General features: G+C 38.5%; 1 protein-coding gene across 11 annotated transcripts in view; it reads left to right on the top strand.

The window, feature by feature from the left end:
* The window catches only part of meis2a (Meis homeobox 2a), a 117,002-nt gene that overhangs the window by 60,906 nt on the left and 29,531 nt on the right, over positions 1 to 26,565 (top strand). For all 11 annotated transcript variants that reach the window (XM_072569033.1, XM_072569037.1, XM_072569032.1 and 8 more), the window contains one exon: positions 20,937 to 21,013. In XM_072569033.1, coding sequence (XP_072425134.1) covers positions 20,937 to 21,013 — 77 coding nt within the window. The remainder of the gene's footprint in view (positions 1 to 20,936; positions 21,014 to 26,565) is intronic.

The following is a 26,565-nucleotide window of genomic DNA, read 5'->3' as shown; positions in this document are numbered from 1 at the left end:
TACTACAGCTGGGAAGCAGCTGCTTCCTTTGTAACAGCATGTGCACTGAAGTGTGCAGCTCCTGTCATCACCTGAATACCTTTAATCAAAAAAAAGTATTTCATTCCTACAGTGACCAAACTTTGCCAACAGTGTTTTCCACCTGCAAAATTAAACGTACTTTGTCATAAATGTTAGTGCAAATCTATTGTTATTGAGTAAAATTACTGAACTAGTATAACTATTAGTCAGATTGTGATTATGACCAGTAACACGATGGTCAGACTTAATGACAAAACTGTTCCTCCCATTCCATGAAATATGCGTAAATGTGCCATACTTGTGGATTCTTAAAGCTAAGCTCCAATTTAGCCATTTAATTCCCACTAAATGATATTCAGTACAACTTTGTGCTCAAATAATTTAAGAGAATAATTAATGATGAGTTTATAATTAATCTGTGCGATTTTTAAAGAATGAGAATCCTAACAGCGCAATCGGTTAGTACACCACACACCTGTGACACTGATCTGCATTGACCAAGAAGGTCCCTGACTTAACCTAGGGGCTGTAAGGCGTTTGCTTTATCTGAGGCAGACTGGTGTTCAGAGCACTACAATTGACTTTAGCGTCCTCAGGCTTTCATGGGGAGGGAGAAACATGCCAGGGATTCCTCTCCTGATTACTGATCCAGTAACCCCTGCTGGAAAGTGCACATGTGGAGACATTCAGTAAGGACAGAATCAGCTGCGATTTCCCTCCCCAATTCCCCTCCCCCAGCCCTGAGTAGAATAGTCACTTCCCACACATGAAGAACAGCCAGTTTGGAAGAGGTACTGGGGGGATCTGCCAGTGACACTGATGCCAAACCCTCACAATGATTCGCAGCTTCAGAGGGAGAAAAGAGAAAGAGAGGAAACATTTGACTGCATCAGTCAGCCTGGATTACATTTGTGCTAAATTTTTGAATCTGTATTTGAAATATTGGCATGCATACAGTCCCTGCAGTCACATGGTGCCTTTATTGCAGCAAAAATCTACATTAACCTTTACCAACAAGGTTCCAGTCTTACCTGGTTGGAGTGAAGTAAAATACTTTCAATCCAATGGTCTCAAGTCACAGTTTGCACATGACGGTAACATGTAGACATAGCATTGCACATTTTCCCCATCAAGGCAAAACTTACACTTGTTTAGCAAAAAAAAGTTACTGTTTAGTTTGCAGCCTTTTATGTTAAATACCAGCTGGAATTTGTTGACATTTTGTATGGGATGTTTTATAGATTCATAATAAGAAACTACACGATTGCAAATGAAAGACAGATCAGTCCTGAAAGCAAGGTTAACTCACAGACTTGTAGTAATGTTTTTTGTTGTAGCCTTGAGCGAGTGGGGCTAGAGTTAGTCAGTCTTCTCTACATTGGATTCAATAGGTAGGATTTTACTGCAGCCTTCGAGACCCCAGTGGGGGCCTTGAGTACTTGCCAACCAGTAGTTCTGACTCAGCAAATTCCCCAGACAAGACTTCCTAATTGGTCACCACAAGACCTGCCATCCAATTAAGGGGCATCAGATGGAATGGAGATCTTGCCAATGCAAATCAGTGGGCTGGCAGTTCTATAGCCTCAGCAAACCAACTAGAATTGCTGAGGCAGAGGATCGAAAGGACACTTTGATATCCCATATCCCAAATGAGAGGAACAAAACAGACTGATCTGGATGGCCAACTGGGCTACAGATGGAAGGAAGAGGACCTCCACTGCCTGCAGACACGTCTTTATGGCAGGGACCTCCTAGTTCTTTTATATTTTACTTCAAAAACATACTTTATTCATTTAAAAAAAATTATATAGTCACCTATATAGCCACAAAAGCAGTTTGGTTCTGTGCAATCTTTACAAACAAACCCAAGGCATTTCCAACTTATACAAGACTATATTTACATACATTTGAGGCACTAGGACAATCTGATCCCTGAATGGACTCCCATTTACCTTTGGCAGAAAAACCTTAGATGGTGGTCTTTCCCACTGAATCTTGGTGGCAGCTGCCCTAAGCTTTAGTGCATCCCTCAGCATGTGGTCCTGGATGTTGGAATGTGCCAGTCTGCAACATTCAGTTGAGGTCAACCCCTTGCTCTGGAAGACCACCAAGTTTCAGGCAAACCAAAAAGTGCCTTTCACCGAGTTGATGATCCACTAGGTGTAGTCGATGTTTGTCTCAGTGTATGCCCCATAGAGCACAGTGTCCTGTATTATGGAGCCGCTTGTGATGAACTTTGTCAAAAACCATTGCATCTTTCTCCAGACTTTATTTGCAAAGGCATATTTCAGAAGGAGATGTGTGACAGTCTCTCTCCCCCACATTCCCAGCCGCTTTGAGGGCAATATGCGGTGGTGCAGAGAGTCTGGGCGTACATGAAGGATCTCATGGGCAGCGCCCTTCTCATCACCAGCCTAGTGATGTCTTGGTGCTTGTCGGAAAGTTCTGGTTGAGGCATTTTGTCAAATGTCACAGGATCCACCATTTCCTTTTCCTGCAGTGTTTCAAAGACACCACATACGTCCACTTCCTGATGGATTTATAGTCAAAGATGTTTTTCATCAAACCTTTCTCCACAAAGGAGAGACGATATGGAACGTTCCAAGCACTTGGAATATTCCAGAGCACTCTTCAGCTCTCATATTCCTTGAGAGTGTTGCAGTGAAACTACTTAAGTTGGTGGTCTCCGTTCAAGGTAATGGAGCAGATCTGCTGATGGCCTGGGGTGATTGCTGTTAGCTGGGACTATAATTATTCAAATTGGTTGTACACCACCTTTCATTGGACAGCAATCTACATCTGGGTCCAGCACAAAGGAATTTCCCTGGCAGCGTTTTGACTTATATTGAGAGTCACTTCCAGTTCATTGCTCCTGGCATTCCTCCCAACCTGACATTCGTAGAGTCATTCTGGAAAAATCCTGACCGATCGAACAAAACAAAACTGAGAAAGATACAAATTATGTTCCGTGTTCTACCCATCATGTGTTTCACATTCTCACACAAAGTCAAAGTCTAACCCCCCCCCCCCCAACTTTTGGATGAGCTGCTGCTATATGTAGTTCCTGATGCAGCCAACCTATTGCAAATAGTCCTCTTAGTGCCAGTCCTACAATAAGTCCCAGATTAGGCAGTGGGAGGCAACTGAAGACTCACTGCTCCTCAGTTGCCAGTGGCTCAGTTTGCTGAGTCAGAAAGTTGTGAGGGAGCAGTTAAAAGTCAGCCACATTGTGCTAAGCCTGGAGTCACATGTAGGTCAGGGCAGGTGAGGATAGCAGAGTTTTTTCCCTAAAGGGTATTGATGAAGCAGTTTTTTTTTGTTTCAAGGACAATGGTGATGGTTATATAGTCACCATTAGGCTAGCTTTTTATTCTAGATTTTTTTTTCTATTGATTCAAATTGCCCCATCTACCATGATGGAATTTGAACTCAGAACTTTAACCTGGAGTTCTGGATTAATAATTTAGTGACATTACTGCCATGCCACCATCTAACCATAAAGGGAAATAATGACCAATTATAAGCCTCTTTCCCCTCCATCATAAGGTCAGAAGTGGAATTGTTCACTGATGAGTTCACAATGTTGAGCAGTACTCAGCACCCATGAGATACTGAAGCAGTCCATGTCCATATGCAGCAAAAACATCCAGGCTTGGGCTGATACATGGCAAGTATCATTTGTGCCACACAATTGCCAGGCAGTAACCACTTCCAGCAAGAGATTATGTTGACATCACAACTTGATGTTCATTGGCAATTCCCTCACTGAATCCTCACTGTATATAAGGATTACCAAACAAAAAATTGAATTGGACCAGCCCTATTAACACTGTACTTACAAGGGCAGGTCAGATATTAGGAATTCTGTAGCAAATAGCTTACCCCTTCTGTTCCCAATAACTATCCACCCACTACATGACACAGGTCAGGAGTACGATGGAATACTCTCCACTTGCCTGAATAGATGCAGTTTCAACAACAGCTCAAGAAGCTTGACACCTTCCAGGGTAAGACAGCCCACTTAACTGACACCTTATCCAGCACTTTCAGCATTTACTCCTTTTACCAGCAGCACACAGTTTATGCCATCTACAAGATGAACTGCAGTAATTCAAGAAGTCTTCTTCACTGCAGTTTTTGAAGTCACAATCTCTATCACTGAGAAAGACAAAGGCCGTAGATACATGAAAAACCATCACCTTCAAGTTGTCCTCCAAGTCATATACCATCCTGACCTGAAAGCATATCACCATTCCTGTGCTGTCACTGAGTCAAAATGCTGGAACTCCATTCATGAGAGCACTGTGGATATTGGTCAAAGATTTCAGCCATTCAAGACTGCAGTTTACCACCACCTTATCAAGGGCAGTTAGGGATGGCCAATAAATGTTGGTCCATTCAGCGACGTCCACATTTCATGAATGAATAATGCCACACACCTCCATCTCACCACTACTTGTCACAAGCTCTAGCCTCATGCCTTCCAGATTGCTTCTCCTTTTCCCCTTTAGCTCCACCTTCTTTGCAACTTCAGATCTCCAGCACTGCTTTATCCCAAATGCCTCGCTTTCTGAACTCTCCTGATCCTGGACGATAGGTTTTCTCCTTAGCCAGTTACCTTTCTCTTCCTGCTTAGCTTTGTCTGTGCACCCTCACTATTTCTCTGTAAGGCTGGAAATACTCATGCTGCCAACCCTTTACTGAGTACTTTATCTATCTTTTTGTCACAATGACACAATGAAGGTCCTGGTTTCACTATGCAGGGGAGCCATGATTTGAGCATAGAGACACACTGATGCATAACCTTGCATAATTCATTGTTAAATTTATTCTGAAGCATTTATTTCTTACTAATTGTTTAGGTTGCAAATCTTAATTTTATTTTCTACACTTGTAATCCTAAATGTTCAAAAGGCTGGTAGCTATGTTGTACTTATCTCTCATCCAATGTTATAGTTTAGCACTGCTCATCAGAAACAGTGAAACAGAAATGCAGAACTCTCCTCTCACGTGATGTGAATAAACAAGCCAGGAGCATCATGCGTTTCTGTAGATTAGATTATTCATAGTATTATTTGTTCACAGTGTCAGTAAATAGTCATGGCAACACATGAAGGGCAGGTACACACTAAAATGCATCTTCCTGAACTGCCTCTAATCAACAATAGGAGACTATAGAGGAATGGAGAGACACTTATGGACCTACAGATATTTCCTTCATTAACTCTGAACTATGTGAGAGCTCAGCACAGTATCCTCCCTTTTATGAATGTTTGTTCTTTCAGGAGATCTTTTGAAAGGAGAGAACAAGTAACCCATAGGATTTGTTTACCACCCCCTTCCCCTTTCAGCTGTGAGGTTGTGAGTTCAATCCTTTGAACGAACATAGTGACCAAGGCTGATACACTGCTCTTTAAAAGGGTAAAAATGCTTTCCGGTTTCAATGACAGTTACAATATGATTCAGACCCATTTACAAGTCTTACCAGTGCTGGAAAGTTCTCAACCTCAAGCCAGAAAGATCGTGAAAGAAATTGAATATTGGATCCCCATTTCTAACCTGTCACTTTGATGTAAAGACATTATTAGTAAATGAAGGTATATTGATTGTGGCTCCAGGGTCAGGATTAACCAGAATGGTCACTGCTCTGTTGAAGCAGTGGGTATTCTGCCTTGCAGCTATGGCCTTTTTGGAGGTCAGGTGCCCTGTGCCCGTTTGCACAGAGGAATTAGACAGAACATGCGTCTGTAGGCTGATTACTTAACCAAAGACAAAATAATGAGTCCTAAGCAAATACTGACTAATTGAAAGGGCTGTAAATCCATTACATATTGGTCAGGGATAATCAGGAGTATTTAATCACTTTTATCTATTCAGGAGCACTGAAGCTGCAACAGCAAAGCCCTGAACCTTGCCATGTGCTTATTATTCTCATCATTATCAAAATTACTTCACAGCTGTTCTTTGCTACATCACCTCAGCTGGAGATTTAGTAACCTGTAAAATGTTTTTAATTTGGAATCGAGTGAATATTGCGGGCAAAGAGGCTGGGAGGTTTTCTGTTTCCTGTCCTGAAGGGCATGGCTATGTTTTAGTCTAAAAACCTTGGTAGAAGCACTCACCCAGAGCACTGCTTCCACAACGCAAGTCAAAAGTTTCACTTTGCATAGCTCTAGCTCAGCCTTGACATTTCCCAGTTTTATTGACAAATGATTACATTTCACTCCAACTAAAGTAATGTGAGAATTTTCCCATCTGGCTATCCTAATGCAAACAAGTATACAACTAAAACCACTGTAGAATTCAATGCAAGTTCTCTTCATTGTCCTGCTATGTTTCAATAACATTGTTTTAAAGTGAGTTTTTTTGCTTCTCTCTTTGTGAAAGCCAACCTGTTCTTGTATACAGTAATCCCTTCCTTAACCAGCATTATTTTTCACATGAAAAAGACTAATTGAATTATCTCATTAATTTAATTTGTTAAGCAAATGTATTTCACCATCGCAGGATGTGCTCTTGCAGGGAGGGTCCCAAGACTTTCCTACTGAATGGCTCATTGCTGCATTCTAACATTCATGCATTCATTAGCTTTGTCGGAAGAAAGGAACATTGGTTGTTTTTTTTCAAACAACCAAGCAGCATGAAGCAACTTTTCCATCGACCACAGGGGTCTTTCTACATATGTTCTCAACTCTGAGCCATTGTCACCTCCTCTGAACAACTCTGAGGGACAAAAACAACAAAGGCTGACCACAATAATTCCCAGCAGTTAGTTTAATGCAGCAAAGGGGGCAAAAAAGTAAAGTATAGTTTCCACTCATCATTGGTTTGTGTTCATTTTACCAGGGATTTTTTTGTTACTGTGGAGATTTTTTGCAGTGTTACAGCTCATAATGGGGGAGGGGTAATAATATGCAGAAGGTGTGCATTTTTAAAAAAGGCATGCAGATATTTAACTGTTTGAGTTTCTGATTTTTAAACATTAAAAAGCGTAAGAGCTGAGTTTTGTCCTATTGTGTGATTAAAGTGAATTGCGTAGCAATGCTTATTGCTGGATGCCAGGCACTTGGAGACGCTGGAATTTTACACTAGCATTCCCTTGTAGTTGTTCTATGCAAATGAAAGCAGAATTAAACATCATTGAAACTGGTGCATTCTTTTTTGATTTTGCCCAGCAACATTACCATTGAGTTAACAAAAACTCCTATTGATTTCACTTAGTTTAAAAAAAATTCTCAAAGCCAGGCAGTAAAGATATCTTGCTGAGCCTGACCCGAGAATGATTTTCGTTGACTGGAAAGGAAGGATCCTTAAACTAGATATATTGAGAAGCCCTTAGACTACTCAATTAGCCCCTCGGCTTCCTTTGCCTTTCCTCTCAAGGACTCTCCTGTATGCTCTGCAAAGAATATATTTGATCACAGAATGAAAACAGGAAGTGCTCAGGCACAAAGACCTCCCTCTATAACTGCTCACATCAATTTTCAGAGAGATGTCCTTATCTTTGCTACAACAAACACATTGAGGTGGTTTTTATTTCAGTGTAGAGGCTTTCAGGCCTCTATTAGGTAGTGACATACTTTGAAGGAATAAATTTGTTACCATTTCTCACTCTTTTCTTCAAAATAAGAATGCTCCTTGAATTAAATACAACAGTCAGACTCTTTGCAGAATCTGCAAAGCTAAAAATTAAATTGCAGGTCGCGACACAATTGGTCATTTAATTTACCTGCAAAACAAAAAGAAAATTAAAGGCATGGAGATAAAACAGATGATCGTTGGGATGCAAAATATAATTCTAAAGAAGAAACATACTGACATTTTTGAACTTAAATTATGACAAATTTTGGTCATTGGCACAATTTCATTTCTGTCGTCATGGCAACACTGGTGAAGAAAATTATCATTAAGTTTGATACAACACACATGGCCTCTGAGCTGTTAGGCTAACAGTTAACCATGTTACATATGGCTACAGGAAATCTTAGCCTCAATGAGGATGGACTACAAAGACTAGTCCACTCATTAAAGCATGGACATTGGCTGAACACACACCCTGCTTGAAAGGCTGCCCTTTTTCCAGCAATAGTTCAGCAGGGCCTCCTTTACATTTTGCGTTGTTGCAGTAGAATGCATTACACCTCAACTAGCTGAGTTTCTATGGCCTCTGTAGCCTGAAAACATCTGCTTATTGTTTGCATTAAAAATTGCCAAAGTCACGTCTTGCACTGTCATCAGGTTTTCAGCAAAGGAAAATAATTTATAAAAATACCATCATTAACTGGATGTTATCTTCTGGTCCCGATCTTTAAAAGCAGCAGTATTTTTAAGTAATTTTAATGTTTGTTTTCAGTACAGATTCCACTATTTTAAATTTTGAATTAAATTCCCTGCTCTTGATTTAACTCATTTTTGTCCTCAGGACAGTTTTTGTATCTAATGGGACTCGTGTTTGAGGGGAATGGGGCTCACCGAAATTCAAAACCGATTGAGGCTCCTAGCCTCATTTGTCATGTGCTTGTTTGCTGTAGGGACTTGATGTCAGCACTTTGGTCACCCATAGCAACCCAGGGACAGTTCACTTGTCACAGACCGTGTCTATAGAAAACTAAATGTTCCAGAGCTCATCAGTCACAGAGCTATCAGATAATTATGGCGAAGGCCACCAAAGCCTCTGCTTTTATCAAACAAGGGTTCTCTGCAGCCCTTTTTTGTACAATGGAAAGGACAGAAGTCAACACTGTCTGCCATCTGTTGTCTTTGTCCTGTTTTCTCACATGAAGTAATGAAGCTATGAGATGGGGATTTTAACCCTTCCAGGATTGCAATAACCAACTGATTTTCTAAGTCCAGTGTAAAACAGAACTTTTCATTGTGGCAGATTTTGTCTCTAAAATAAAGATTCGAATCCAGTCACATTTATTAAAATCCTTCAGTTTAGCCTCTATAGGATAAGAAATTAAGGCCATAGAACCCTTAAGACTTTTACACCCACTTTTACACCCATTCATAAGACTTTTACACCCACTTACCCACTTCACTCTGCATTGCTGAGAGCAACTTTTGTCAATGACTTTCTGCTCTGGGAATATTTAAGTGAAGGTAGAAGACCATTTCTGCCAGATTGTCTTGGCAGCACCATATTTCTTTCATATTAGTTCTTGGAAGACGGACTGACCCATAGAGTCAGCAAGTGAGAGCGATACCGGGCATTCCTGAATCCAGAAAACCCTCCCCCCACTCACCAATTTTTCTGTTTAACCATCGAGTTAAGCTTGCTTCCAAACAAACAAGTGGAACTTGAAGCAAATAATGACAGAAAACCAACATTACTGCAATCTTTCCAAGAGTTAAATATCAAAGAATTTTGTTGTTTTCACTAGATTGCTTATTACTTCTTAGCATTATTTTATGAGCGTACAAATTAGTAGCAGCAGTATGCCATTCAGCCTCTTAAGCCTGTCTAATCCATCATTCAAGAAGATCATGGTTGATATGATTCTAATCTTAAATCTGCATTCCTGCCTATCCCTAACAACTTTTCACCCCTTCAGTTAACAAGAATCTCTATACCTCTGCCTTGCATTAAATGTTCTGTTTCACCACCTTGTCAGGAAGAAAAAATCCAAAGACTCTCACTCTCCCAGAGATATGAAACAAAATCACCTCATCTCTGTTTTAAATGGGTGACCCCTAACTTTGGATGTTGCCATCAGATGAAACATCCTCCCCACATCTACTCTGTCAAGATGCCTCGGGATCTTACATGTTTTAATCAAGTCACTGCTTATTATTCAAAACTTCAGCAGATACAAAGCCAGCCTGTCCAAGCTCTGCTCATGAGACAACCTCCCCATCCCATTCCAAGTATTAATCCTGTGGACCTTCTCTGAATGCATTTGCATTCTTCTAAACTTAGATGACCAATACTGTGCGCTGTACACTGGTTCCAATTTCATAGTGCCCTGTAAAACTGAAGCTTAGCCACACAACGTATAATAATCAATTCATGTCATGATAAATGAGAACATTCTATTAGCTTTCCAAATTATTTGATGTACCTATATATTAACCTTCTGTGATTCATGCATAAGCACACACAGATCCCTCTGATTCTCTGCAGTCTCACACCATTTAAATAATATGCTCCTTTTTATTCATTTTGCTAAAATGGACAATTTCACATTTTCCCACATTATATTCCATTTGCCAGATCTTTACTTATCTACATTCTCAGTATTACTTCTAAGTCTAATCCAAGTGTTCAACAGTATACCACAATAAAAGTATAAATATGCACTGTTGGAGGAAAGGCAGGTTTATTACAGATTTAGAAACATATTTGAAGTAGCTAAAGCTTTAGCCTGATTTAGAATGCACAGAATATATGATTCATTTGGACAGTGACTAGTAGAAAAGATTGGCAGGAGCTTGAATTATAATACTACTGGCAATATTAGCATGTGTTGAGCACTTCTTTCTCATCTAATAGTAAGATGTTAAGATGTTTTCATGCCTTACAGATCACCTTCTTTAGAAAATGCTACCGTAGGTAAATCCCAAATCCAGCTTAGCTGCACTTCAAAGGGTATAAATATTTTTGAACTAGCAGAATTCAAACACAGTGCTTATTGACGACTTTATCTGTAAAACACAAAGAGTGACTGGAACAGTGCATGCAATTGGTTCTTCTTCAGAAAGATTTTTGAAACTGAAACTTGCAGTCCCCTTCACTACTGTTCATTGCTTAAAAAGTGAAAAAAAGAGCAATCTGCTTTTTTTTGGAGCTGGAACTCTATGTCCCTGAAATGAGCAAGCAAGTGTCTGGAAATATATGGCATAGATTGTTTTCATCTCAGTTTTTCACTTGCTTAACAATTGCAACTATCTATTTGAATTTGTGGGTGTTCATGGAAGTACCACCTTAGTCCCACTTAGAAATATTCTTAAAGATATTTTGAGGAGCGCTTTATAAACTTGAACCCATGGAAAATTTGGTACAACTTGACCAGCTTTCCAAGAATAGATCTTCATTCAGCGGGCAAATGTATTTTCATTTTCTAAGCTTTCACCATCTTCTTCCTGGTATCTGCCATTTGATACTGCTACATTCTGGATCTAAATTTAATTGATTTAAAAAATGAATTCACATGACCTCCCATAAATAGCCAGGGAATTTACCTTACCAAGAAGGCCTTCCACTTATCAACATTGAAAATCCAGACTATTAAGTCTATACTCATTTCCTAGTCACGTGCTTCCTATGAAACATGCTGATTTGCAATATCATTCTTGGATAAAAGTGATGTAATCCAGAGGTGATCATAAAATGTACCTCTATAAGGAATGGTTTTTTAATGATAATTTATGTTTGTATTCCACACAATCCAGCTAATGTGGCAGCGCCAACCTTCACGAAGCAGGATTGCGTACTTTTTTTTTGCAAGCGCTGCTGGAGGGCGTTGTTGACGAGCTGCTGCTTTCAATGTAGTTGCCATTAATCATAGGCTGCCATGTTGTGACGCAGGTTCTAAAAATGTACCATTGAGATGTTGTTATGTGCTGGAGGCCTACAAACAGCCCGGGTCTTTGATATTCGTCTCACACCAGGGTAAAGAAAATCCAGAGCAAAAGTGCAAATAGACAAAGAACTAGAAGGGTCGTGGAGAGTGGGGAGGTTGTGTGGGGGGGGGGGGGGGGAGGTGGTGGTGGGGGGGGGGCAGCAAGTGTTGAACTAAGCTGGGGGAGGTGGTGGCAAGTTGTGGAGGGGAGGAATGTAGTAAAATCAAAAACAGACATAAGGACTTTTAAAGTTTGGTTTGCCAGTGCTGCCATAAATCTTTGCTGTTTGACTTCAAAATTAGACTCTGCGCTGTTGCATTGAAACAATTCTTGATTAGGATGCACTGTGCATCACTTGTCGTAATGTCAGTCCAGCTATCTAAAACAATGACACCTCAGACGTTTGACCAGTTTTATTTTTGACATTGATATGATATCTGATGCCTATGTGTGTAATGCTGTGCAGTTGCTAAATCACTCCTTTGCACGTCCATAATTATGAGCAGTTTTGTTTTACCAAGAAAAATGGAAAGCATGACAACTAGAGGTGGCTGCCTATGAATATTCATGAATACCAACCCCTCCTTTCTTAGGGGCTGTTGAGATTTCCTGATGTCAAAAGCAAGCTTGCACAGGCTGTTATGACACTGTTCGCAGCCACCTCAGCAACCCTTTACCAGTGAAGAGGAAAAAAAAAGGCTGTAATTATCCACACTTTTCTGAATTCCCCCCCTTAATGTTCATTATTTAAACCAGCAGCAATTACAAGTTCAAAGGGGTTTAGGAGGCTAGCAACCTGCATAATCACTGCCAAATTAAGCAGGACTCATTCGTCACAGAACAGCACACTCTGAGCAGTGAATCATGCATGCAGTGACAGGCACTGATTTACATGAAGACAGAAAGCCATGGCCTGCGAGGTAGGGTTGAGCAATTCTCCATCCTGCAGTATCCTGGTGTGTACCCTATTCAGTTTGTTTTCGGGGGCAAGGAGGGTGGAAATTGCAGATATCGCTCACATGCCAGGTAAACCCATTAAGCAATTGTAATGTATACTTTGAGCTCCTGGTTTGCTAGCTGTGCTAGCCACACAGTAGTCGAGTGACATGCCGAGTACTTTGGTTGATGGGTGCGCTAACTGAACAGTGTGTGTGAGTGCCCTGAGCTTAGCGTCCCACAACTACAGAGATATTGAACTGTGTGTACAAAATTGCTTTTCTGGAGGTAAATGAGGATTCCAGGGAAGAATCTCTGTGATATCCTATTATAGCAGTGAGCGAGCAGGGTCATGCAAAAGACCACATCACAGAGAAAAGGAGAAAAAAGCAGCTCTGGGTTTTATCAGGCCCAGGTGCTTATTTTCTTTCCAGCCTAAATATGACAACTTGTGTCAACTAGCTTTTCCTAGCTGACCCCATGGAAATCTATCTGCCTGAAATTCCTTCATATGAATCCACCCCTGCTTTTTAACATATGTCGTTGTGCAAACAGTGTAGCATTTTCACTTGTGCACAGGACACAATTCCTCAACTTGTTGTTTAAAAATACAAGGAATAAGTGTTTTTTTCTCCCTCCTCCAGCACTGTCAAACACCCGACAGATACAGTCAGGAGAATGAACTGGTACAGATACAGGCAGTGTTTCTTTCCGATCGGTTTACTAGGAGACGCAATGAGCAATCTGAGAAATAATTCCCTGCTCAAACAGGATTTGATGCTCCATCTACAGCCCTAGTGGCCAAGACTTGGCAAATTTGCCCTTTAGGGAAACCCTAGCTTCAGATATCAAACATAACTGAGGGGCATATGCAGATTTCTTACTCAACATTCCTATATTGTGGCATGGTAGGTGCCTTATTGCCCCATTCATGGATGAGCCAAAGATTTTCTTTGCTATGTGCCAGCCCCCAAGAACAGCTTTCGCTTTGGTACACAAAAGCACTTACTGACCACAGCAATTATCAGTGCTCTTGCAGAAAGAAAATCTAAGTATTCCTTGCGTTGCACCATCACTTCTGAAGACTTGTAAATCAGATTAGCATTGGATTTTAACAATAGATGCTTAGAAATCATTCTTAATGGTGTTAAAGTATGCCTTAGAAGTTATATTTTGCATACTGATTTAAAACCTGAAAATGAATGACACGGATACCTATTGCTGAGAGTTTTCAATTCGTTATACTTTGAAATAGCTTTTGATGGATGTGCAAATTTGAATAACAAGCACCTTTATGTTAATTAGGGATAGAGAAGACTCAGTGTAGCTTTCTGGGAGAACTAGACATGACTTTTAAATACATCCAAGTCAGACTATAGCTCAGACCAAGATGAGAAGAAACCAAAATGCTGCAAATCCTGTTGAGCAGTTTGAGTATTATTCTGTACAGTAACTGTTCACAGTTATAAGAGCAATAAATGCCGTTCAGCACAGCAGGCAGACAGTTAAGGAAACAGGAATAACAGTTTGAGACAATTGCATTTCCTTTATGCACACCTACTCTCTTACGTCAAAAAAGGGGTTATTATCTGAAGGGGCCATTGGTGCCTGGTTTGAAGGCATTAGTTAAACTAGTGCCTGCTGGCCATAGTCTGCAGTTGATAGCTTGATTACTTCATTAATTATTCCGATGTCAAGTAAAAACCAACAGCTGTCTTCTACTTTTACTCAACTACAATTCAGCCTATGTTGTCTAAGCTATTTGGGCTACTTCCGTTGGCAGTTTTGTTCCTTTCTTCTGATATGATTCTGAAAGTTGTTGAAAAGAATTGAGACACTTGTCAACAGGAAAGAACTTGAGGTTTATCAAATCTGTTTCAAACCTATTATATAACCAGCTCAAAGGCTAATGACCTGCTGGTGTGCTCAACAATTTAGTCAGCATTACTGGAGTTGGTAATGATCACAATGGTTGAGCATCAGTATTGTCATGCTAATAACAAAGAAACATAAAAGACCAACAGCTTTAGCTAGGATATGGTAGGACAGTTGCTCTTTTATTATCTTTTGTAATAAAGGATAATTTGATAGAAACCAAAGGGTCAGAGCTCTTGTGTGTTACCAATTTTTCATTGCTGTAAGCTGAACTAGCTGATGAGCAGCCTCCAGGGAGGAGTCAGGATCACTTTAGACTTCCTGTTAGACCAGACTGGGAAAACAGTTAATGAAAGAAAACAAGCAAATGCTGGCAATTCAGGCAAAAGGTAATTGGGACGAAGTCAAATATATGTTATATGTGCTTATGTAAAAAGATTTTTTGACATTGATAGTTGTCTTAATGTCCTATGTTAATTGTGGCTTTTATGATAGAATATGAGCTTTTGTTTTTAAATGCTAAATTGCATAATATGGAAATGAGCTTTCTACAACATTGCATTTGTTTTAGCTACACATAATCCCTACTTACATTTATAGATCCACAGAGACTACAGTAACTTTGGTTCATCCAGATCCAAACTAAATCTCTTTCTCTTAGCATTGTCCTAATTCAGTTCACAGCAGTGAGAAGGGTGTTAAGTATTTTGTCTTGTATACATGCACCGACTTTTCAGTTCCAGCATGAACCGGAATAGATGAAGTGCAATACAGCTAGAGGGAGCTGGGTGGAAGTTTTTGCTCTAGTAATGATGAGTGCTTGGTTCAGCCTCGGCTTCTAACTCTGGGAATTACCAAGTAGGAATTCACCCTTCTGAAATTTAAGTCTTAGGGTAGCCTTCCACACTCAAGGACTATGGCATACAGGCATTACTTTCACAACCCTCCCAAGAATCTGATACACAGTACAAGAATATATAGTATACCACAATACCCAATAACTCTCCCTCACCCTGCACTGACACAAAAGCAATCACTAACCACAGGAACAAATATGGCCCTCCCATTAGACCAACTGGTATCAGATTTTACAAGTTTAGGTTTTGTAAAAACACACACTAGTGAGGATGGGATTCATTCCCATCTGTTTGCAAAGCTGCCACTATATCATCACAGTAAAATAATGACATCATGTGCAATTTGTGACTCTGGATGTATATTTGTAATTCGAGCAATTTTATACCAAGTTCTGCAGATCCTAATAGTGACTGGAATTGTTATTGATCACTGTTTTGATGCTGCTTTCTGACCAATACTTTAATGTCAACAAGCTGTGTGATTCATTACCAGAAAGATGTGCCACAGTTTCCATGATATAGAGCCCATATAATCTGACAAGTACTTAAAACAATTGCTGTAGTAACGTGCCTTACGTATTCTTGAAGCCTACAGCGAGCATGGTACTGCCCTTGGTCCAGCTTACACTGAACAGCACCTACAAAGTTTTCAAATTCTGGCCTCATCAATTAGATTTTGTGTACTGTCCAACAATTCTGTTTGTAAAGATCTTAAAATTGCATCCACTTGTGCCTGTCTCAGTACAGCTACAATAGTGTTGTTTGGCTCTCTCTCTCTCTCTCTCTCTGTCTATTTCTTATTCCAGTTCTTTTCCTTAGAGCTATTTCCTTCCATCCTTTGCGCTCAGCCATGCCTCTTCTTGTCCCTGGCTAGTCCAGCAACACCTCAACCAATTAATAAATACACCAAGTCAGCACCTTTCCCAATGTTATGATGAACTTTGGTTCGACCTATGTGCTGCTCCTGGTGTTGCAGGATTTATAGACTTTGCATTCCAGAGTTTTGGACTAATGGATTGGAAATCATACAGCCAAGAAATAATTAGTTTAATTGAAACTACATATTGGATTTTCCTTATTTCAAAGAAATAGAAAGATTTCAAAATTGGAGTGGTCCATATGTGTTAATATTCTTTTCTCTAGCTGAAATTAGATTGACCAATGTCCCCCCTCCTCTATTTAAACAAGGCCACTTGCTACAAATTCATTGCTTTTTCTCAGCAAATTGATTTCATTGACTGGCTTCCATAAATTATCTGCATACTGTAGTACCAAAGTGGTGTTTTGTTACTATTATTCAGTCAAATGCTATAAATACTGTAATAGTCAACTTATTTCATGAACAAGATATTCCATTAGACTTTATATTAAGTAAAATAGAAGCTGACTGTTCAACCCAGGTGGTCCACTCCACTGTTTATATTTCACTTGTTAGATTCTTGTTGCCATGACCATCAGCAACTTGCCTTATTAAGGTATCTTTCATATTGAAAAATGACTCAAAATATATCGGAGCTGTAAATTATTGTTAATACTCTTGGGTTTGACAGCAGGTGAAAGAGAGAAGAACTGAGATAAGAAATAGAAAGAGAGTGGAAGACTGAGAGAAACCAGCGTTATATTAATATTGTGAGACAAGTACAAGTAAGAGAAGTCGCAATACAACACTAAGATCTCTGCAAACAGAAATGTCAGTGACTATAAGAAATCTAACGGAGGACCAATGGATTAATCATTTCATGTATTCCTTCAATCATAAGTGTGGATTTCTTTATAAAGTATTCCTTCAATCATAAGTGTGGATTTCTTTATAAAGTATTCCTTCAATCATAAGTGTGGATTTCTTTATAAAGTGCTGGTAGACCATCATGTATCATATCTTTGTAGTGAACAAGGACCAGCAGGAGTGCAAGTCTTCATGAAGTTGACTGTTCCAATAGTGCCCCAGGCCAAGCTCTGATTTAAAAAAAAACAATCCAAATGATGCAAGTTGCAGTCAAATGTTGGGATGTAATCCCTTTGTCATCTAGCATGAAAATCAGCATTACTTCTCTAACTAGCTTCCATCATTGGTCAAGCTGCTATCTATGTAGAAAATTCTGTACATGTCCAATAGATGCCTTTTGAAGAAATATTTTGTTTTCTTTCAAGAAATAAAGTTGTGAAGAGCCTTATTAAGAGTCTTTCTGTTGTTCCAAGTCTGATACTTTTCTCATAATGACATACAGTGATTTTGATCCTTTATGTTGACAATGTTGTGTGATTGTGCTCTTTATTTGATGAGCTTTAAGCAGAGGTTTCTTATGAAACGCCTTGTAACCACTGACTTGAGATAATTCATGTGGAAACCACTCCTCTATTTGTGGTTACTGCAGGCTTTTCTATGAAATTAAGATAAGTGAATTCCTTGTGTGCATGACTTGTAAACAAAATAATGAACCATCTTTCTAGGAATAGGTTTGATCTGCAGTCAGTATGAAAACAAATCAAGCTATAACACAGGAGTAAAATGACTATCTCTAGATAAAGTTTGCTGTGTCAGTATTTATCCTGTGTTACTGTCTGTGCAGTAGGCATGCTGAAATCACATCTTTTGCATTCACAGCCAGATATTAGTGTTTGCTGTGTTCCGTTGGCATGTAATAACTCGATCTGCCTCGTGCAGACAAAATATATTAAAAGTATGGAAGAGTGAAGTTTGTGCCCCAAGGGAGGAGGAGAGATAATGCATTGAAATTGTTCAGAGGTAGTTAGATGCCTAATGGTCTAATATGTGAGCTATGTGAGGTCCACTGTCTGACTCTCATAAATTCTGGCTACACTGATCCAGTAATTTAGGGTACAGGATGGAACTGTCATCTCTAGTCATCAGTGCTTGGAATCTATGATGCTGGTTCTTTCTGTTAAGTGTTTTTTATTATCAGTATTGTTTAAAGTGAGGAGCAGTAGGTGGTTTAAACTTTTGTTTTGATCGCTGTAGATAATATTAACCATAGCAACTTTATTTCTTATTCGTGAGAGGCAATTTTAACATTTTTTGGGGGGAGAGCCACATAGTGTCCCAGTTAAAGTGCTCAATGTGGTGTAGCATTTTAACTGTGATTGTAATGGACAGTTACGGTTACACCCTCCATTTGTACTGCCGTTGCCCTGGTGAATTTGCTACTTATGCTGAATTGGCAGTTTCTGCAAAATTGGCAGAGTTCCACCACACATTTGGTACTGGTGTGGTGCAATACATGAACATCAAACATGCAGAATAAATGGGGCACAAAGTATGTCGTTGTAATCAATTATGTAGACAGTATTATAATCTCCATCTATGGCTATGCCTGAATGTACGTGCTAAAATAAAGCATTTTGTCATGTACAATAAAATACACTTCAAACACTGTTTATTAAAATTGTAATTGCAAAGCTTCTGCATTCAGTACTCAAAGCCAGAAAATTCTAACATTTATTTTAAATTTTGCATAAACTTACTTTTCAAATGTTTAATGTAAAAAGTTCCAGATATTCTGTGAAATAAGGGAACCTTAGTGTAAATGCTTAGTTAGAAACTCATCTTTGTGAGCTCAAGTTTGTTTGATTTATCTGATTTCCCTCTGTTCAAATTCTCTGGTTTACAATGTGTGCACAAGCCATTAAATTGATGTTGGTGTTTATTCAGAGGACTTGCTGATTGAGTGCACTATGCAATTTCTACAAATTTATGACAGGGTAGTACAGGTAATTTATAGAATGTTACCTAGATTCAGTGAAAATTTCACTTGCCTTAAAGCTATATATTAGGACAATAACTGGACACTTGAATCTCCTCATATTACACATGCATGAATGCATTAGAAAATGACAGAACTTCACCTTAACCTCACACATCAGTGCTGATAGATTTCAGTGTGAGGCCTCAGACATATCGTCTCAAAAAATGGCAGGCTATCGCCTCAACTTGGAAGGCAACTTGATCACAAACGTTGCTCTAGAACCTTGCACCAACTCAGTGAACATAAATTAATGGTGTAGCAAACAGATGCCTGGCTTTAAGCCAGGCGCGAACAGGAGAGAAGCCAGCTATTGTTGAGGGGGCAGCACTGTATTCTATGGGGGAACCCTGTTCACAATAGCACTACATAGCTACTGGATTTTGAGCGAGGCCTTTGAAGTGTATGCAATGATAACTGTTTTATTTCTCAAGACACAATCACGCAAGTTATTCACTGGAGCTTCCATAATTGTTATTCGGTAGTCTGTAAGCACTGTTGAGGCAGCAAGCAAGTGAAGCCATTTGCTGCAATTTGCATGTGTGTGCTTTACTCACTCTCCATGTTTAGTAGCACAAGTCTGTGAGGCCAAGTGAGTCATGCAGCATTCCTGCCTGTTTTGGCTGTTGTCAGGAAGTAATAACATTTAGATCTACATGCATTGCAGCATAAATTGACCGTGCCAAATGAGAATTAAAATAATTAAGCTTGTACAGCAGAATATATCCAGTGTCATATCTTTGGCAGTTATTATTGACCATAATATTAAGAGGTACAGCACTAAGTTTGTAACAGGGAAGATGAAAATTAATATCTAGTTAAAATATACATAGCTACCATTTCACACCTCTGAGAGCTTCATCAGTGCAGAGTGGTTTCAGGACAGCCAAACCTATGACCTGTGTCCTTAATTCACCACAGTCTGGTTCCACAGTGATGAAGTGATCCATCATCATTGTTACTATATTCTAGCATGTATTCCACTGGGAAACCTCAATTGCTACAGGATGGCTGTGCCAGAAAATGAATGAGTTAGAGATTTCAAATGGCCATATACATAGCATTACTTCATCACCCAAAGGTGTGTTGGTTTTTTCAACAGTAGTAGTCTTAGCTTTATACTGACACCTTATAGTCATCTATGCTGGAATATTGGCTTAAAAATAGAAATAGAATATACTGGCAGATCATATAGGAAAGGGAAGTACATACTGTATTTTGATGTAGGTAAATAATTTGTTTAGTGCTACAGCAGAGTCATTTGAGATATATTGAGAAATTATTCTACAACATATATTTCGGCCATTCAAAATTATCATTTAAGCCTTTTGATTTCACCCACTGCTCTTCCTGATGAAACATCCTTTTTGTTTGTCTAAACCATTAATTATCTTCATTACTGAGTAGAAAATAAAGGACAATTACATTGTTTGGATGAATTCTGGTGTTAGGAAGCGTATTTATCACAGTGGCGTAGTGCAGCACCTGACAGAGGACGATTGATGACTAAGAGCAGTCCAAGTGGCTAAGGCAACCTTATACAATGTAAATTACCAACTGTGAATTTAGATTCATCCTATTCATTTCTTTTGCCTCTGCTGAAAACTATTAGTGGTTTAGTAGTTGCAAGGGGTCATTACTAATATGGACAGGGTAAGATGAGGAAAGCCTCCTGCAATTACATGGCTTTCAAAGGGCTAGAGGCCATTCCAAAAAAGTGTCAACACCCAGCAATCAAAATAACTTATTTTGTTTCTCAAAAAAAAACTCCATATTAGGTGAGCATTGCATTTTACCTCTTGCAACGATGTCGTTTAAATGAGGCAGCAGTCTTCTATAGTTAGACTAAATGTAATGTAATCAGTGCCAGCTCTTGTTTCAGGGCTCTAAACGTCTCTTGCCTGATATTTATGTTCTTGTGCAGCATCCGTACCCATCAGAGGAGCAGAAGAAACAGTTAGCTCAAGACACAGGACTCACAATCCTACAAGTGAACAACTGGTGAGTGAATTATTTCTGCCTTTCATTATTGTGGCAGTGCTCCTTGATTTGTAACTAACTCCATCTTTTTAAAACGCAAGACCATTTTGCATAGAAACATGCAACTTCAACCCTCTGTATTGGACACATTGCTACCGTCTGAGTTCGAAATGCAACAGTATTTTGAATAGCATATCAATATTCTTTTTTGTTTTATTTGGAATTTTCTTTTCCTAACTTGCACATGTGATTTGATGGATTATCTCCACTACAGTCATACTGGTTTGTCCCTTTGTTGATGGCTTAGCACATAACTTTGAATGGTGGTGGGGAGGAGGGAAGTGGGTAGCAGTAAGGGGAATGTGGAGGTTGGATTAAATAAAATGATCACAGTAGCAAAGAAATGATACAGGAATTACTTATCAAAATACTGGCCCGAGCTTTATCTGCAGCTTAATTTTGTTCAGTACATTCTCGGGTGATGTTCAGATTAATTGAACTGACAGTTTCCTTTCAAAATTCAGGGAAGGTATTTGCACGGATTTCAGGTCTTATACAAACTTAATTACATGGAACCCCATTTTATCATTATAATTCCATGTAGCAGGGGTTGTATTTACAAATGAGAAGACTTTCCTTTTATTCGCAGCTTTCCTTAATATATTTATCAAAGCAGGTTCATTTACAAAGTGCTCTATCTGTGGGATACAGGCAGGCAGACATTAACGAAGCTTTTAGGTTTATCGGACTCCGTGCCTGATGAGCAACCTGAGGGTCAATTGATTTTGTGGTTCTGTGATTCATTTTTTTTCTCATTTTTCTAGGATCACAATGAAAGACATGCCTGGAGAATTAGCCAGTTTGTCTGCCTTATCTGTCAGGCAATTTTTTTTTCCTAGGGAAGTCAAGCTACTTAAATTGGCCACAGGAACTGCTGTTATCTGACTTTAATGCACCCTATAGTGTGGATAGCATTTCAATTACACTAGTAACCAAAGCTTAGCCACGGCCTTTTCATGCTAGTGCTATGTAGAAAGCAATATGCCTAGCTACAGAGCAGAAAATTGAGTTGCTTAGCTTCTGTCAGGGTGACTTATGCAGAAATAAACTGTTGTATTGAAGATCAAGAAAATTACCAAATTATTTCATATTAAAAATCATCTTTCATAAAATCCAATAATATTGTTTATATTTGAAACAATTTCATGAATGCGTAGAGTTCAAGAGCAGTTAAAGCTGTTGATTCCATCAATTTTGCAAGTTTAGGCTATGTGGCTATAATTGATTTTGTATCAAATTAATATTTTAGTATATCCTAAAGAATTTACCGTGTTAAGAGCTCAGCCGCTCTAGTCTTAAAGTTTCCAGTTTATCAGATGACATTGTCATTTTTGAACAAAAAATGGACATACAGCAGTTTGTATAGGCTGGCAAGCTGAGGGTCAAAGGTGATGCAGAGGCCTCCATTTGTAAACACTGGACATGTTGTTTTATGAACTTGACCATATTCTGAATAGACACCACGAAAGTATTGGGATAACACACTTCCTTTTAAAAATGTCAAAGGTTACTAAATAACTATAAAAATACATGTGAATGAAATTCCTCTTACCAAACTAAAGAATGTTTTGCAAAAGTCCTGTAATCAATTAGAAAAGCTTCCTTATTTGATGTCGGCAAATTAATGACCAGTGACAGTGGACTGAAGCAGTCATTTCTAGTTTCCAGCAGCCACATGAAAGGAGATGCTGAATCATTCCTTTGTTTCCACAGCACAATCAAGGCTTGAGAGGCCACAAGGAAGCTCTGTTTTGATATTAGCAAGTGGCACATCATTCTCGTACAGCTGAAACATTGGGTTTGGAATTCCTTGGAGTTTCCTTAATATTCAGTTGTTAGAAGCAATAAAGGAAAGGTTAGCGAGCAATGTTTGGACTGTGCTAGATAAAGTGAAGTTAACAATGCTTTGAAGGCTTCTGTGCTAAAATAAAGAACAAGGTAAAAGATTACGCTTTACATATAACAAGGTATAGTTTTACCTTCTTTATCTTTTGTTATAACTCTTACTTTAGAATGAAAGAAGTTTTTAATTATGTGGACCATGCTCACTTAAAATAATTTTTGTGTTATTTGGGATCTTAAATCACATGATACCTGAATACTGAGGTTTTGCTCTGTAGTGTCAAATTACTGTTTCTTTTGGAGTTTATCTGATTGTTGTGAAAACATCTTTCGATTCAATTATGGCTCATGGGAAAATATTGCGGTGGTTACATCCAGGCTTTTGGCAAGAATCAGTATTTAATGGCATATGGTGTGAAATGTATCTTATCCTTATATATAATGAATGATGACAGATACCAAATTTTGCAGGCATGTACAGATTCAGTTTATCTTTCTGGGTTAGGCAGTGGTTAGTATATAGTCTAAACTGCAAACCATGCAATTGATTTTAAAAAAAGCTAGTAATTTAATTTGTCTTTGTTAATGCTAACAGAACTGCTAATGCTCTAAATTGGGCTTTGCAGTATGGCTGCATATAGTCAAAGAGATTTGTCTCTCTTGGATCTGACCATTATGTGTTTACTTGCCAATAGTATATGTCTTTTATTAGCGTAATATTTGGTATTTTTAAAAACTGAATAAGATCACGATGAAGCAACTTAGATAGTTATAATAAACTCACTTTAGGATTTAATACGGTAATTAATCAGTCTTCTTTTGAGATTTAATGTATTAAAGGCCTGTTATCACATCAGCTATTAGACAGTACTTAATATCATCATAGTGCAGAAAGTCCCCTTTTTATTCCCACAGCATATTGCCTTGGGGTTAAAAAAAATGATGACCATTTTTTTCCAGATCTTCTTTATTCTGTCCTGACAACAGAATCTTCCTTTTTTTCATTAGAATTATAATATCAATTATATAAAAATGAACAATGATTGTTATTACCCAATCATTGCTAAAATATGGCTACCACTTCAATATTAATAGATGGTTACCAAAAGGATATGTCAAATAATTAGCATTGAAGGACTTTTAATAAGTAGCTTATTAAAATCCATGGAAAGAATTTCTGACCTTATCACTCTGAAGAATACATATCACATGACAGAGAAGTCATCTTGCAATATAAGCACCCTCGTTGTGCTCCCTGTTGGATCACCTGCCTATGACATTTAATAAGCTATATGTATGATTTATTGTGTGCCCTTTTGACAAGATCTGAAAACTGAAATGTTATAGTCCTTGCTAGCTTCTAGTACTACTTTCATTATACACTCATCTAATGGAAGTGTTACATTTAGTCAAATGGATTATATGTAGAGCTGTGCAGATCTTGCACATTCCCTGTAGTCATTGTTCAGAGCATAATAAAATTATGCTATCAATTTGCTATGAGGGAACACTAGAGTTCAATGACTTATACCCCAGTGTGTTTATACTGCAATCTGCTACATTTCCAACTCGTGGTGATACAATGGAACATGGATTCCATTTACTAACTTCTTAAGAGTAACTAAAGAGTTATCGAAGTGGGAAGGTGATGTAAGACAGAGCAAGAGAGAGAGAGAGAAAATACATGCTACAAAAGGTTATAATAACTGTCTTAACTCTAGACTAGTGACTTTTGTGACCTAAAGGCACTCAGTGAAATTGAAACATTGCGCAGATGGAATGATCAACCTCATTTTAATAATGCTAATTGACAGCTAATTAGGGGGATTGCGTTGTTGTTAGGTCATTGTGCTTACTCCCCAGGTTAACCCAATCCTTTTACTATGACACTGCAGCAAGGAAAAAAAAAGTTACATATACCACTTCAATATTGCAGTAATCATTATTTGAAAAATAGACTCTGAACAATAAATTACAACAGAAATCCAGAAATAGCTACCAATTACTGTTATAATTTACACCTGAATTGTATAATTAAAATGCCATTATTCAGAACATGAAACACCTCATCTTAGCCAGGCCAGATGATTCATGTTTTAGTATGTTCTGCTGAAGTCCTTATCAAATAACAGTGTTTCCAAAGTTTTTTGCAATATGCTGCAACAGACAGCTCAAGACCCATCACGTACTCTGTAATTTGTTCCATTTGCCATCCATGTTATGCACACATGCTTGAATGTATCAACACAAGAATTAGGAGTTAAATACTACCTTATGCTATTTAAAAGTTATATTTGACCAACACAATCTGAATTGAAAGTTAAATCATCCATTGAATTAATATTCTTGTATTCACATAGTGCATCCATCCAGTACTTACCTTTCCACCCCCTCCTTCAAGGGCTAACTCAAATAGGGGAAGCAGATGGTGTTGACATTCCACTTCTCCATGTCTTTCCTAATGATAAAGCATGATAAACAAGCAAAATGCATCATTCAAGCAGGAAAAGGCAGAAACCATCAGCACTCTTTGCACTCTAGAGATGATAGAAGTGTCTACTGCTGTACAATGAGTTGAAAGCCTGCAAAACTTGGTGAATAAAAATCAATGCTCAATGCTATAGCAACTCCCCCTCACCCCTCCCCAATATAACATTAATATATTACAACAACTTGCATTTATTCACCTGCTTCAATATCAAAACATTATCCCGTAGTGGCAGAGGAAGTAAAAGAGGTGCATTTCACAAACTGAAGACAACCTACAACGTTTAACAATCAATGAATACTTTTTATTACAAAAATATAATTCATTTATAAATTAGCTATGAGTAAATATAAGAAATACAATACAGTCTTGGAGAGACTTTGCAGGAAACACAGTAGAATTTTGACATTCCTCATTTGTGCTTCAATCCAGTTGCAACAAATAAAAGCATTTTCTAAACATGAAAGGAAACTACTTACATTCATAATAAGGCTATGAGAGTGTCTCAAAATGAGTAACTGAACTCTCACTATATTTTGAGTGAAAGACTTTAATCCGTGGGCTGTCCCACCTGCAACTTGCTAGCATCTGCCCCAAGCTTTAGTGCATCCCACAGCATGTAGTCCTGGACCTTGGTTTAGCAGTCAATGAATTACCTCTGAAGTGATATGATGCAGCAAATTGTGGCAGTCAGCAATGGGAAAAACAGTAGTGTGATAAATGACGAGAGAATCCACTGCAGTGACATTGACTTAGGGATACATTTTGGCCAATATTAATAAGAAACTTTATTTAGTCTCCTTTGAAAGGTGCCATGGAAAAGGGCATGAACTCACAGCCCTCTGACTCATCAAGAGTCTGAAAGCCAGTAATGAAATGGTTAATATTTCCCGTTGTTTTTGGGTTCACAGTTAAGCTTTATTTCCGCATTTGTTAATGTATTGTAATCCTCAGTTATATGATCCAGAAACATAGGGTCAGGGACACATAGAACTCAGCTTTATCTTTCACGTGGTTTTATCAAACCTTTGGGGGTTGTTTCAGCTGCCTGCCTGAAGTTCAAACTTAAATGAGACAAAATTTTTTATAGTTTAGCACTGTATCAACAAAGCAAAATGAATTATTTTTTGATGTTGCCAGTGCCTTCATTCTTTTAATCTTTTCAGTTGCCACCTTGAGATAA

Source organism: Chiloscyllium punctatum, chromosome 4 (assembly GCF_047496795.1).
Source record: "Chiloscyllium punctatum isolate Juve2018m chromosome 4, sChiPun1.3, whole genome shotgun sequence".
In the NCBI taxonomy this organism is placed as follows: Eukaryota; Metazoa; Chordata; class Chondrichthyes; order Orectolobiformes; family Hemiscylliidae; genus Chiloscyllium; species Chiloscyllium punctatum.
This window is presented reverse-complemented; position numbering and strand designations above follow the sequence as displayed.